At 42.3% G+C, this 14,822-nt stretch overlaps 1 protein-coding gene across 1 annotated transcript in view; it reads left to right on the top strand.

The window, feature by feature from the left end:
* The window catches only part of Fmn1 (formin 1), a 138,616-nt gene that overhangs the window by 60,133 nt on the left and 63,661 nt on the right, over positions 1-14,822 (top strand). Inside the window, exons 8-12 of the mRNA XM_090357796.1 lie at positions 5,096-5,157; positions 5,742-5,830; positions 10,101-10,230; positions 11,482-11,628; positions 12,680-12,739. Of these exons, the coding sequence (XP_090213922.1) occupies positions 5,096-5,157; positions 5,742-5,830; positions 10,101-10,230; positions 11,482-11,628; positions 12,680-12,739 (488 nt within the window). The remainder of the gene's footprint in view (positions 1-5,095; positions 5,158-5,741; positions 5,831-10,100; positions 10,231-11,481; positions 11,629-12,679; positions 12,740-14,822) is intronic.

Genomic DNA, 14,822 nt, shown 5'->3' with positions numbered 1-14,822 from the left:
AATTGTACCTGTAAAACATCACCGTAGGCACCTTCAGGCATGGTGCATGCCTGGACTTGGCAAGAATGAAGGTCTCTTGCTTTATAAGATTGTGTTATTTTGAACTTTTGGAACAAAATAGTTAAAGATCCCCATCTGTGATTGTCATCTCATCTGTCTCCCAGACAACTCCTGTTCACTAGTGTCATTTGCATGTGCTGCTCATCCCACCGAAGCCTGGATTAAGGCCCCACAAGCTAGCATGACGTTTAGGCATTCAGAAATGTGTTCTTTATGCACCTAGAACAACTTTGATGGTTGTTTCTTCATTTCTCTGTAGGTCATTGCTTCTGTTTTCACTGTGTTTAGGAATGAAGTGTCATGTTTTAATTATGGCTATCTTTTCAAGAAAACATTTGACTTTTTTTTCTTGCCAGTCCTGGGCCTTGAGCTCAGGGCCTGACCACTGTCCTTGGACTTTCTCAAGGCTAGAGCTCTACCACTTGAGCCTCAGCACCACTTCTGCCTTTTTTCTATGTATGTGGTACCAAGGAATCGAACCCGGGTCTTTGTGGATGCTAGGCAAGCACTCTACCACTAGGCCAAACTCCAAAGGCCCCCCCCCAAAAAAATTGACTTTGATGTTTCTGTGGATTTTATGTAATATAAGGCATTGTCAGGTTACAGGGTTTTATTGTTTGCTGAAGAATTCTGTGTGCTATAACCCAGTTCCAATACTCAGCATTCTGTGTAGCTGCAAGTTACTTTATTGAATAAATTGAAAGAGCATATTAAAATTAGCATTAGTGATTATTAAATGATGGTTAAACTGGATGCATTTATAAAAAACAAAGATGAACTTTCAGAACACGAGCCATAATGTTACCTCGATTGGCACATAGAGAGCAGGTACCCTTTAGAAGCCAAGCTTTCTCTGTAGATATCTGCAGGTAGTTGGTCCCTTGGTTGGTCACTGGTGGTTTTTCAGATTTTGTGTGCTTGTGCAGGTTCTGGGGCTTGAACTCAGGGATTGGACACTATCCTTGAGCTTTTTTACTCGAGTCTGGCAGTCTACTACCTGAGCCACAGCTCTGCTTCAAGCTTTTTGGTGGTTAATTAGAAATAAGAGTCTCAGGGACTTGCCTGCCCGAGTTGGCTTTGAATGATAATCCAAAGGTCTCAGCCTCCTACATAGCTGGGGTTAACAGGGGTGATCCAATGGTAGCCAGCTGCTTTTTAGATTTATTTTCTTTTGGGCGGGATAAAGTAGTTATTTAGAGCCTAGCATCTAGGCAGCAAAAGAGATGATACAGAATCTTACTCCGGCAAATTCTCACTACCATGGAGGACGATTGCTGGCTGCAGAATTGAGCTTGAAGAAATTAAGCTGTGTGGCTCTGATTATGTGTAAAGCAAACCAGTGACTCACCCAGTCAAGTATGCCCACTGGCCCCGCACTGTCACAGTAGACAGAGAAACCTTCAAGTTATTTCTTACCCAGTGCCCACAAGCTCTGCATTCAGATACTTATATCAAGCAAGGACTCGTGTCTTTGCATAGGCATGCCCAGTGCCAGTGGGAGGTAGGACATGGTATCGTATCAAGGCATTTGCGGATGAGGGGGGAGGCTGTGACCAATTTGAGGAGACTGTCATGGAGTTCTTCTGTGGGAGCAGTGGTCCTGCCCGGCCTTCACACTTCTCTTGCCATTGCTTCCCCTCACCAGTTGCAGCTTTTACCACAGCCCCAATGTCTTTCTCAGGCAGACCTCCTTCATGGAATCTGAACCCAAGAAGCTGTTCCTGTCCCCTCTTTCTTCTGCCCCTGCCTCCTCCAGACAACACCGTTTACCTTTCCTTTCCTTAGGAAGAGTCTGGGGAGAAGTTTCCCGGGAGTTTCATGGTGAATTGATTGGGCATTTCTGCATTTCTTTTCTCATTTGAGTCCCTTTTCTCTGACAACTAACTTTTTATTGAACCCTTAAAATTTTTAATAATTTCAGCAAATCAACTAGGTTTAGTGTTACTTGGAAATTAGCAATATCCCATAACCCTATCAATCTGTTGCCTCTGGCTGAGAATAAATCATCCGTTTGTAGACCATTATTAGGCACTGACCTTTTACAAGATAATTCTGATGGCTACTAATGGAAGCACAAAGAAGAGAATGAACTGCATAAACATTATTCTTAAAACTTTTACCAACCAAAGACTGGGAGGATGACTCAACCTTGTGTGTGATGTCTTCTACACTTTGTATGGCTAGAGTTTTCTTTGTTAATTTCACAGACAAGCGCATATACCTTTTGTATCCCCAAGTCTCCCACCTTTCTCTTCTAGCGGTGTCCTTCAGTCAAAAAGAATATCCCCAGGTTGGGACATAGTTCAGTGGTAGATTGCTTGCCTGAGTTGAGGTTCAACGCACAAAAAAAAAGAGAGAAAATAACTTCATAAGAGAATACGTGACTAGAAACCCTTCAAACAGCAAATACACTTTTTATTTACTTGGACATGGTAGAATTGAAAATAGAGACATGTTTGGGGTTAGAAAGAATTAGTTTGTTCTTCTTGCTTACATGGTGAAAACATGACTCTTTCCTAGAAAAGTAATTCGACCATTGTGTGAGAACCCAATCCTGAGTATGCAGCTAATGCAGGCACATAGTTTTTATGTGTGCCTGTTAGTTTGAATTTGTGATACTGTGCTGCTTTTTGTCCCTGCGGACGGTTATTTTATCTTAATGGGCAAAACACTACTCTAATGATCCTGTGTATATAACTGTGGGAGTACAGAACAGGCACCAGAGACCACATAAAAATGTTTGCCTCAATTTCCCTGCAAAAAAGAAGCCCAGAAACCAGACTCCACCAAGTAACAGATTTTTAAAGGTAAAGGAACCCAATAAAATTACCAGCTTTTCACAGCGTGTGTCTACTTCCTTTTGACATATTGTGAGGTGTAGTTGAAATATTCTCACTGAACTGACAGTGTGAGCAGGACAGCAAGGAGGGAGGGAGATAAAAGTAAAACCCACCACCGTGATTGATTCCAAAGTAGCCTGACTTGAGTTCTCTCTTAGTGGACTGGACACTTCACCACCTTTACATTCTCCGCAGGACGGCTGGGATAGTAACAAGCCCAAAGCCTTAGAACTGCTAAGGGTTACTGTACCAGGGCCTTGAAGTGTATTATAAAACTGTGGGATAGCATTGTTTAATTCGTTTTATAAGATGAAAAGTGAATACATATATGTGTGTATGTGAGAGACAAAAATCTGTGTGTGTATATGTGCGTATTGTTTTTGTTACTGGTAGTGGTAGTGGTAGCATTTAATTATGTGTTCATAATTTGCTTTTTCCTTGTAGAAGAAATTGGGCCCAGGGTCTTGTATATGCTATCAAGTGCTCTACCAGTGAGCTATATCCAGCCCCCCAGTGTGTGTGTTTTTATATTATAAAGGGAAATTATCCAATCCTAGGTGACTCCAAAAAAAGTATTTTAATCAGAGATTGATTTTTTTCCACATTGTGATCATTAATGAACTGGGTTTATGTAGTGATTTACAGGATTAACATAAGTGCTTTCAAAAATGATTTGACCAGAGAACATCCACTGATTCTCTAATATGTAGTTCTAGTATTTTAAGCTAGAATTTTCAGGGATGATTTATGGGCCCCTGTGGAACATTAAACTGCATTGGGTGAATAAGAAGTGAAATTATGTCCATGTAAGATAACTCTCCTAGAAATCCTAGGACTTAGGTTTTGTTTTGTTTTAAATGTATGGCTAGTAGCCTTCCATGGACCCTGTAGAAATAACAAATAATTTATATAACTAGCTGGACTCAACTAAGTAATCTCTTGATATTGTTTCCTCTACCTCTGAGTTTTTTTAATTTTATTTTTTAGACAGTTCCTTTTCCTCTGTTTGCTTCATTCTTGCCCAGGTGCTGCATTTCCACAATATAACATTTTCATCTGTCAAAATCCTGACCCCACACACACTTCAGTGTCTCTACATTCTCCATGTCCTTATGAAGAAACTGCCCAAGGGCTCATGCCTTGGGAAGCTCATGGACCCCACCAACACCTACACATTTATTATATACTTAGGACTTGGCTGCACAGTTCAAAAGCAGCCTAGACCATCCCTACCTCGGTCAAAAGAACATGACAAAAAGCACAGCAGAACAGGGATGAACAGAGTAATGGTGGACAAGCAAAGTTTGGGGACGTTTTGAGTACCACCAGTGGGTTTAATAAAATTAATTAGCCCTCCGTGGAGAAAATTTACTAGTGTGCTGGTTAATTTCACAATGAAAAGGCAGGGAAGGGAGGTAAGCAAAGGAACAAACCTTATTAATTTTGAATAATTATTTAAAGATGTGTGTCCTGCTAATTTCAGATACTTTGATTGCCAAATCCATTAAGGTTTTAAAATCTCAATGTCTATATCCCGGTATTTATGGGAAGGGCCTTCTCCAGATGAAATGATAGATACTGGTTAACAGAGACTCATTCAAGATGCAGAGCAACAGAAGGAACCCTAGAAAGATCATGAGAATAAGAACTTGCCTTAAGACTGACTCACGGGAGGTTTCTATAATCTTAATTTGCTATTGGTGCAATTATTACTCTTTCTTGTCTTTTTAACCCAAACAAGATGTTTGCAGTGGCCATAGAAAGGTCTCTGAAATCACATGCCTGAATTCACTTAATTTGCCAACATTTTCTTTTTTTCTCTTTCCTTTTCTGGTAATGGGCACAAGTCAGTTCTGGTGCATTAAGTGCTAAATCTCTTCAATTACAAGCCGGGAAGAAAGATTTAAAATTGTGCTTCAGACCTACAAACTGATTTACTTTTAAAGCACAAACACTTCTCCTGTGGAGCCTAAATTAAACTGCAGAAAGGGCATGGGGCCTGAGGAATTAAATAAGGCCTGGCCAGGACGCAGGACTGCCATAGGGATAGCCCCCTGGTGTGCAGGAAAGGAAAGGCTGGAGAGCACAACCTGTGTGACACAGTGAGGTGTGGTGTTCCCTGTCTGGGAAGCTGGACTGATGACAGTGCCGTCGGCACCTAATCAAACCCCCTTATCCTATTTTCTTTTCTGCAGCCATATTTAATGTGGATGACTCCGTGGTTGATTTGGAGACCTTGACGGCCTTATATGAAAATGTGAGTGTCAAAAACATACAGAGCTGAAGTTTCCATATTTTCCTTCTACTCTAAAAACCTCCGGGCTATTCATGTTCTTTGCTAGAAAGGGTATTGACATAGCATGGAAGAGATTAAGGCATGGAGAAGCAAGCTTCCACAGGGCAAGCATGGAAGGACTGAGGGTCTTATCTCACACTGAGGTAGCTGGGTGTGTACATCTCATCATGAGGCAGAGTAGGACCTAGCCCTGTTGCTTGCTGGGAGAATGAATGAAGATGAGCTGCCTGCTTAATTTTGGCATATGCCAGAAAGTTCCTGGTATCAACAGGAAGGCTGATACCAGCTTGGACGATCACTCTTAGACCCAGTGAGTGGATGACACTGAATAAGGGAAACAGCCTCATATTGTAAGGGTGAGGCTTGAGGTCCAGCTTTACTATCGCCTGATGAGAGGGCTTGGTTGGACCAGTTACTAAACTGCCTGAGCCTGTCCAGTCATCGATACAAAACCTGTAATAGTGGGACACTGCTGGGTCTTTTGTGTCCAAAAAAAAAGAAGAATGGAATATATTTAATCACTCTGCATTCTTTCTCCCAAACAGCGAGCCCAAGAGGATGAATTAGTTAAAATAAGAAAGTACTATGAGACATCTAGAGATGAAGAACTGAAGCTGCTGGACAAGCCTGAGCAGTAAGGACGTTGAACTCTTTCTTACTTGGCCAGAAGGAGGGCTGCAGTTTCTGTCTGCTGCCTCTCAGCTCTGATTCTCCAAGTTTAATTGTGCACTGAGCTGAGTTACAGCACCGTCATTCCCGTGACCTACTGCACGCGGAAGAGTGATCCAGCTCCTGGGAGGCAGGCTTGAGATGTGTGCTGCTCCACTCCCCTTCCTTGTTCTACCAATTCCTTAATCCTTCTAGACTAAACATTCTAACCAAAAGGGTAACCAAGGAAGGAAGAAGGCATTGTTCCATGTAAGGGTTTGCTGATGCAGTTGAAAAGATGATATCAGAGCCGCAGAATTCAAATTGATTTTTAATGTCATAATCAGTACATGTTGCCTGAATGTGCTTCCTTCCCACCCCCACACGTCTCTCCTGTTCTGCTCAGATCAGAGGTGACTTTGCTATCTTCCCTCTGAGCCTGCTTCTTCCCTCCATTTAATCTTGGGACTGCCACCCTGTGTACTTAGAAAACCAGAACTCGGGGGATTAACTGGGTGACCTGTTCCTATCTGGAATTTTGGAGTCTGTGAAACACACATAATCTCCTGGGGCTCTTGAGGCTATAGGGCCCTGGTCAGTGTCTCCGGGAATATGGGTGGGTAGAGAGGCCTGGATTTACCACCTTACTGGTGGTTTGGGTACCCAGAATGAATTCCTGTCACAAGGAGCTGAAACCAACGCCCCAGCCCCCAAACCTATGAGCACTCAATGGGATTTAGTCTGCTGTCTTCAGCTAGCCTCCTACTCCCAGCCACCGTCCAGCCCCACACCATGCTCCCTGACGTCATAAGCTAATTCCTGACGGCAGGCCCGAGCCTCTGACACTGAGGTGCGCAGACGCTGAGGAGATCGTGGGAAGTGTGATCAAGCCCTGTAGTTGGGCTGGTTCAGCCAAGTGAGGCATCAAAACTGAGAATGGAGGGTGAAAAGCTTTTTTTGTGGAGTCTGAGCTAGTATTTATTCTTTGTGGTCACAAGATCTGCCGAAGTTACCCTCTGACGTGCAAAAGCAGCAAGGAAACATGGCTGTTCTTGGGATGGAATTTTGTTTAGGAATGCTGAAATTCGAATTTCATATTACTTTTACAAGTCATAAATGTTACCCTTCTACTAGTTTCTTTTCTTTTTTGTGGGTCATGGCGCTTGAACTTGGCCTGCGCGCAGTCCCTGAGTTCTGCAGCTCAAGGCTACCTACCGCCCTACCCTTGAGCCAAGCTCCACTTCCCGTTTTCTAGAGGTGAATTGGAGATCAGACTCTCAGGTCCTTTTGTGCCCAGGATGGCTTTGAACCTTGATCTTCAGATCGCAGCCTCCTGAGTAGCTAGGATGACAGGCGTGAGCCACCGCACCCAGCCTACTGGTCTTTTTCAACCACTTAAAAATATGCAAACCAAGATTAGTAAGTTTCCTAAGTCAGATTATAAGATGCAGGCTGGATTAGACCCACAGAGTTGATCTGCCAACTCCTTGTTCACTTGGTGAGGCTGCTGTGAATGTGGTGATGGCTGGGTGGATGAGCAGTCCAGGAGAGACTGTGTCTGCCACCAGAAGTGTTTGTCTTTCCCCAGGTGTCACTGCCTTCCCATACTACTGCTCAAGGCTGATGGCCAGGACATAGAATAATGGTGGCAGCTGATTATCAGACACTTCACGGTGCTTGGATTCTGTACTGATCATCTAGCTCCATGAACACTTTCAAATTCATAAATAATCATCACATTGGCTCTCTGAACACTCACAGCTGTGTCCTAGGCAGAGAGGCCTGCCATGTTGTGCTTGCAGAGTGAGGGCTGGGCTGGCCTGAGGGAGAGGTCCAGAGCCCTGGGTTAACCTCACCTTTGTGCTTCACCTCCAGCACAGTACAGCATTTGTCTGCTTGAGGCCACAGTCCGACTCTTTGGCAAATTGTTTAACTGTAAAGATGTTTTACATCCTGGAGAGTATGAATCATTTATGGCTTAGCATTCTGTGGTGCCCAGTCCTATAAATCATAACCTGGAGGGGCTGGCCTCACCACTCACCTCATCAACTCCCTTACACCCCCATGCCAGGCTGAGAGAGCCATTTTCCACAGAGGTGTCATCTTCCCCTAGGCTGGCAGACAGCCCCTCCCTCCTGGGAGAGCCTCTAGCTCCAGCCTAGAGACGATGATGAGGGGAGATGAGGTGCTACTGGGTTTTACTGAGCATGATGCTCACCTGCCATGGCCTCTTTCAATAGGATGCACAACAACTTAGACCCTCATATGCCTGGATTCTCCTTTCTGGAAAAATGCAAGTGACTGCGTGAGAGTGTACTTTATAACTAGCCTCAGTGTGAGCACATGCCTTAGATGACACCATCCAGAAGTTTAGAGGTGACCACGTGGTAATCGCTATCAAACAACAGGACACGTAGCATCAAGTTCACCTGTTGGCTAGGTTGGTTCTGTGGCACAGAACTTCTCTCATGAATATAAAGTTACAGTCCTTCCTGGGACACACACATGCTTTAGGGAAAGGAGAAAAGTTCCCTCATGTGTGGCTTCCTCAGTGTTCTATAATCATAGAACCTGCATATAAAGTCTGGTTATCACGTAGACAATCAGATAATGAATAAATATTCACAGTGCACAGAGGCACAGATCCTATGCTTGGGGATGTGTGAAAGGCTTACTGTCTGTGCACATACCTGTAGAATATAAAACAGATAGCAGTCATCAGACCCTTGCGTTTCAAAGTCTTTAACAAACTATTCTTCTGATCAGTAAAATAGAGAAATGGGAAGGGAGCCTTTCCTGAAAAGTTTGCCTGCCTATTTTTGACCTGAAAATGGCTGAAAGATAATTTTTTTCCAAATTTGCTTCGTCAGTATTTTTCATTTTCATATTCTGCCAAACATGTCTAAGCCCCAAGCCCAGAAGTCAACCGGGACTCTCGTCAGCCTCCTTTGGGTCAGTCAGTTGCCCTGTGTCTTCCCGCCTGGGGAGGTTTCCTCTCCCCATCCACCCAGAGCCACGTTTTCTTCCCTCTTGGAAGATTACAGTAATGGTTCAGTAATTTTCCCAGCTTCAGTCCACTACCATTTCCAGCCAAACACTGCTGTGATGACTGCATGATACAGAAAGCTGGAAGATCACTTCCCTGTTTATGACCCATCATTCCTTAAGATAACATTTAAACTCCATAGCTTGGACTACATATCCAGAAAGTCCCAAAACCAAATAAACTAACTAAAAAAGAGCTACAGATTGGCTTCTCTATAAAGCATTCTTAGTGGGAGATTGCAAAACGTCTAGGTAATGGTTGTTTTAAGTTGACTAAGACTTTCAGAAATATCAGCCATCATTTCAACTCCCTTTCTAAGCTCACAGCCAGCTGTTTCCACACGTTTTAGCTTCTGTCCTTTTTTCTGGTACTTGGCCTGCACAGTGTGTAACTCGTCCAGTTTAATTTTGCAAAGGGGGGGGAGCCAACTGCCTACACAGTGAGCTGCTGTGTGGAGGTTGGTACCCACCGTTAGCTTTTAAGCCACGTCTTGCCATATTTTTAAAGAAAATTTAGCTGTCTCCTTGCTTTGCTTCACATATTGAGCTATGAAATACTATGTATATTGACATGAAAAGTAAAAAAAAGTGTGTGGAGAATTTGGTTGTTACATAAGAATTTTTTTTTATCATTGGACTGTGGATATGCACATGAGGAACTTACTTTGCTTGCCCGTGTGGATATACTGTTACTCATTCTGAAATTTTTCCTTTTTTTCTTTTTTTTTTTTTGCCAGTCCTGGGCTTGGGCTCAGGGCCTGAGCGCTGTCCTTGGACTTTCTCAAGGCTAGAGCTCTACCACTTGAGCCTCAGCACCACTTCCGGCTTTTTTCTATGTATGTGGTACTGAGGAATTGAACCCGGGTCATCGTGCATGCTAGGCAAGCACTTTAACCACTAGGCCAAACTCCCGACCCTCATTCTGAAATTTTTTTATAAGCTAAAAAACTAAGACTCTCCAGTTTGAATTCACAGAGAACTTCTTTAGTCTATTTGTATACCCTTTGTGTTCCTAAGAAGTTTATATACCATACATTTATTCATTGCCATAAAAGCCCTCAGCACAGTGACCCTGTTGGGAACGGTAACTCCTTTAGATAGTCTGTTGGATACCTTTCATACGTACTAGGTTGAAATGTTCAAATAAGCAATGGAAGATGGAGGATCTCTTTGCTGTTCTAAGCAGAATGATTCTGTTTTTCTTTTTACAGATTTTTACATGAGTTAGCTCAGATCCCTAATTTTGCTGAACGTGCCCAGTGCATAATCTTCAGATCTGTATTCTCTGAGAGCATCAACTCTTCACACCGAAAGATTGAGATTGTCACACGAGCCTCTAAGGTATGTTTGCTATTGAATTCAAAACTGGCCTTATTTTTATGAGGTTCAGTGAAGGAGGAAGCATGTAGGAAACTCCTGGACTTCAGATTCTGTGCTTTTTCTAAAGGTGAGTGTGATGGCTGATCTCCCAGGAGACAAAGAAAGGTGGAAGAATTGCAGACTCTAGAAGAGAGAGGAGGGAAAAGAAATAGGCTTTTTTTTTTTTTTTAAAAGAACAGTCCAAATAGTGTGGATTGTGTCCAATCCACCTTTTCAATGTTGCTTGGAGACCCTCATTCTTGATCACCTGAAACCTGTATGTGTAGCCAACTGAGAGGATTCTAGAGACTTAATAAGTGAAATTACTGACTGGATGATGAATGACTGGCAGATAAATCTGTTGCCTTCACTGTAATAGTGTGCAATTAAACTCTAGTCCATGGCTTTTTCAGAGTAATCTGTGTTTGTAGGAGCACCAATACTGGAGTACTTCCTGGCTTACTTAGAGATTTGAAATAAAAGATGCTAATTAAGCATAAATATCACCCGAGTACCCTGAAGGAAAAGACCCAAAGTGTGCCTAAAAAGTCTTGCTTGTTTTCTCTTCCCTGAAATAAAAGACAAACAGAAAGACTATAAAGAAAAAAATGCTATTGCTTGAAAATTTGTACCTGATGCAAAAATAAAAGAGAAAAAAAACAAAGAGAGAAAGGAGATGCCGAAAACTCTTAAGTGGTTTGAAATGACAGAAGTTAATAGATATATAGAAAATAACAAATATACATTTACATTTAAAAAACATAATAAACATACCCATGGCCTTAAAATACGTGTTGTGAGAGCTCTACTCTGTATTTGACTGTGCTGTTTATATAGGTACATAGTCTGCAAACAGATCCTGATAATACATTCTATGTCATAACTTTGAAGTCATCAAAAATAAAGCCTAACTCCATTAACTTTTACCGGTTTACAAGTACATTAAATATTAAAAAATTGATTCAAGTGGAGCTACAAATAGGAAGATTTAATTCTCAGTGCTAGAATGTGTATTTATATTTGTGACTATGTAGAAAATATGACTTTAATTCTTTTCTTAAAAAAAAAAGGCATAGGCTTAGTAAAGTGTGTTTCCACCTCATTTGATGTTGATCTATTGGTAACTAGTCCTCAAGCCACTTGGTTGGCACAGTTCCTGTTGGAACCCAGTGAAGACGGGTTGTTGAGTGGAGTTGGGGCGGTACCTCCTGATCCTCACAGGCCTTCCCACAGGGCCTGCTCAACATGAAGAGTGTGAAGGACATCCTCGCTCTCATCCTGGCGTTTGGAAATTACATGAATGGTGGAAACAGGACTCGAGGGCAAGCAGACGGGTACAGCTTAGAAATTCTGCCCAAACTCAAGGATGTCAAAAGTCGGGTATTTATTTTTTGATACATTTTTATGATTTTTATTTAAAACTTGCTTTCCTTTGCTTACATAAATAACAAGGAGTAAGTATTCCTGAGTGTTATATTTCTCTCTGTCTCCCTTTCCTCCCCCTAACAATAATCAAGTATTTAAGAACATGAATTGTCTTCTCTACTTCCTTTAGGATTTTGAGAATAAGTTTTTCCTATGAGATCCTAGTGACACATTCCTTTTACGCTTTTGGTGTAGCATACTTGAGTAGATCTGAGCCACTACTCCAGTGGAAGATGAAATAGCCCACGACATTAGCTGTAGTGCAAAGGCTCGAGTGTGTTTGAATTTAGTTTTGGCTACTTGTAATTTACTCCCTGAGTGGCAGAGCATTGTGGAATTGCCAGTTTAGCGGGGTGTTTGAATTCTTTCCCTCACAACAATTGGTCTGGAGTCTCTGGTCAGCCCTCTGAGCGTGGTTATCTCTAGGCTCCACACCCCTGCAGGGCTCCCTCTTTAGAAACAACCAGCCCATATCAAGGGGTCCCATGGGGGGCAGAGAGAGTGGAGGGAGGGGAAATGCTCAGGCCAGCTAGAATTAGACCCCTGTGAACCGGACACAAAGGCTGCCTTGTGGGAGGGCCTCTCCTGGCCTCCCGGGGTCATAAAGTGGCATGGTTCCTTTTAAGTTGGCTCTGATAGTTTTTCACGCCATTAAGAAAACACATTTTTTTTAAAGGTGGGAAGGGAGGGAGGGCTTTCTATTCCCTTTAATGCTTCCCCTCCTCTCTTGGCTTTGTGTCAGAAAATATGAGACAGCAATTTTGTGTTTACTTGTTTGTTTTAGGCCTGGTCTCACAGGTCTTATAAGTTATCTATTTTTCCCACAAAGGACAGGGTAGAGTCATTTCTTTGTATAGCTGGCATTTTTTTTAATGGAGGAAAATCTAATTAGGACCAAATCTCACAAATTATAAGAATCATAAACTTGTCATTTATCCTCTCAACTGTATAACCAGAGCAGGGTCTCATGTGAACCACTGCCCTTTTCTTTCTCTTTTGAACCTAGGATAATGGAATTAATCTGGTGGACTATGTTGTGAAATACTACCTGCGTTACTATGATCAGGTAAGTAGTGTTGTTATGTAGAAACTGTGCTAATGGGGTTTCACCTCTGACACATTGATGGCCTTCAGAAACGGGTTGATGGATTGATAGCTGGGTGGATGAATTTCACACCCAACTTGGACGCTGAAAGCTCTCCAGACTCCTTGGTTTGCAGGAGAGAATAGTGAAACCAAGAGAGCAATGTTGAGTTTGAGTAAGAAAAGAATTCTTCTTGGCACAGGTCTCAATACACAGCACAGCTTTGTTGAGACCCTTAATTGCGTCATGGCCACACAGTGAGGTTCTCTGTGAACACAGGATCCATTTGGAAACTATTTATTGTTGAAACTGGATTCTAAGGTATAGAATAAAATAGAAGTTAAGGCACAGTAATACCCAATGTTGTATCCATGATGCATCTGTGAACAAGCTGGAGACTCTGAATTTGAACAAGCCTATTCTCTACTTAGATTCTATTCGCAATTAGAAATCAACATGTCTGTGAGAATCAACCTGATTGCAGTTTTCTTTTTCCTTGTTAAACTAAGAACAAAGAGCCATCACTGTGAGACAAAGAGGGACTGTTATTGAGAAATAAAGCAATTAGTACAAAGGAAAATGTGGAAGCAGAGTGCTTCCTAAGGATTTCATGCCTTCTTTTCAGGCCTATAGTACCAACTCTTCAGTGTGTTCCTCCCTCTCCCATAGATTTATCTAACTCTCAGCGTGTCTGCCACTAGCTTTGCCATCCCTCCCTTCCAACTTCTCTGTTTCTATGAAGGCTGTTTTGACCTTTGGTCATGTGGGACTCAAGCTCTGTGCCCCTCTTTCGTTCTTCTCTGACTTGAACTGAGCTCATTGTCTTGCTGTATGTTTCCTTCCTGCTCATCATCGAGGCTTTAGGGAGATACTGTTCTGGAGAATTTCAGCTCCTCTACTACCAGGTGCCACCTCCATGCCACCTGTGTTCTGACAGCAGGCTTTTATTCAAAACAGAAATGGTGCCCCGTTTTCAAAGGAGTTAACACTGTTCAATTTCGCTTTAGTCTTTTGCATCTAAGCTTCTATTTCTTTTCTTTTCTTTTCTTTTGGACAGTTGTGGGGACTGAACTCAGGACCTAACCACTGTCCTTCGGCTTTCTCAAGGCTAGAACTCTATCACTTGAGTCACAGCACCGCTTCCAGCTTTTTTCTGTGTATATGGTACCAAGGAATTGAACCCGGGTCTTTGTGCATGCTAGGCAAGCACTCTACCACTAGGCCAAACTCCTGGCCCCTTACTTTTCTTCTGTACGTATTCTAGGATCTAATCCAAGACATGCTTCTCTCCAAATATATCCTTACTAATGGATTTTTACTACTGATGTACGTGTGCGTGTATATATATATGTATGTATATATATACATATATGCATATATATGTCCATATATAGTTTCCCTTTTCTCTTATTCTCTCTAGAAATAATGTAGTTAGTGGTCATTTAATAATGAGCATGGTTGGGGCTGGGGGTTTGGCCTAGTGGTTAAAGTGCTTGCCTAGCATGCATGAAGACCCGGGTTCGATTCCTCGGTACCACATATAGAAAAAAAGCCAGAAGTGGTGCTGAGGCTCAAGTGGTAGAGCTCTAGCCTTGAGAAAGTCCAAGGACAGCGCTCAGGCCCTGAGCTCAAGCCCAGGACTGGCAAAAAAAAAAAATGAGCATGGTGGTACATATCTGTTATCTCAGCTGAAGCTGGACTACATAGTGAGTTTAAGGTCAGCTTGGGCTGCTGCATAGGAAGATTCTAAAATAAAATTATTTCCTTCCTTCCTTCCTTCAAGTTATTGTTTCCCTTTTTTTTGTTGTTGTTTTGAGGTAGGGTCTTGCCATATAGCTCAGGCTGGTCTCAAAGTCACCATCCTTGATGAGTTTGAGTCTCTAAATGCTGGGATTATAGGCACTCATCGCCATGCTTGCTGGCAAGTGACTTTTCTAACTCTAGGTGGCTAAAGCAAATTGACCTGATAGTGGCTGCCCCTACCAAGTAGAATGCATTGTATAGAAAGGCTGAGGTTGTTCTATGAAATGCATTGTTAAGAGGAGAATCCAATGAAATTAACTTC

Source organism: Megascapheus bottae, chromosome 25 (assembly GCF_031878675.1).
Source record: "Megascapheus bottae isolate mThoBot1 chromosome 25, mThoBot2.hap1, whole genome shotgun sequence".
In the NCBI taxonomy this organism is placed as follows: Eukaryota; Metazoa; Chordata; class Mammalia; order Rodentia; family Geomyidae; genus Megascapheus; species Megascapheus bottae.
The sequence above is the reverse complement of the archived record's forward strand: the minus strand, read 5'-3'. Positions and strand labels throughout refer to the sequence as shown.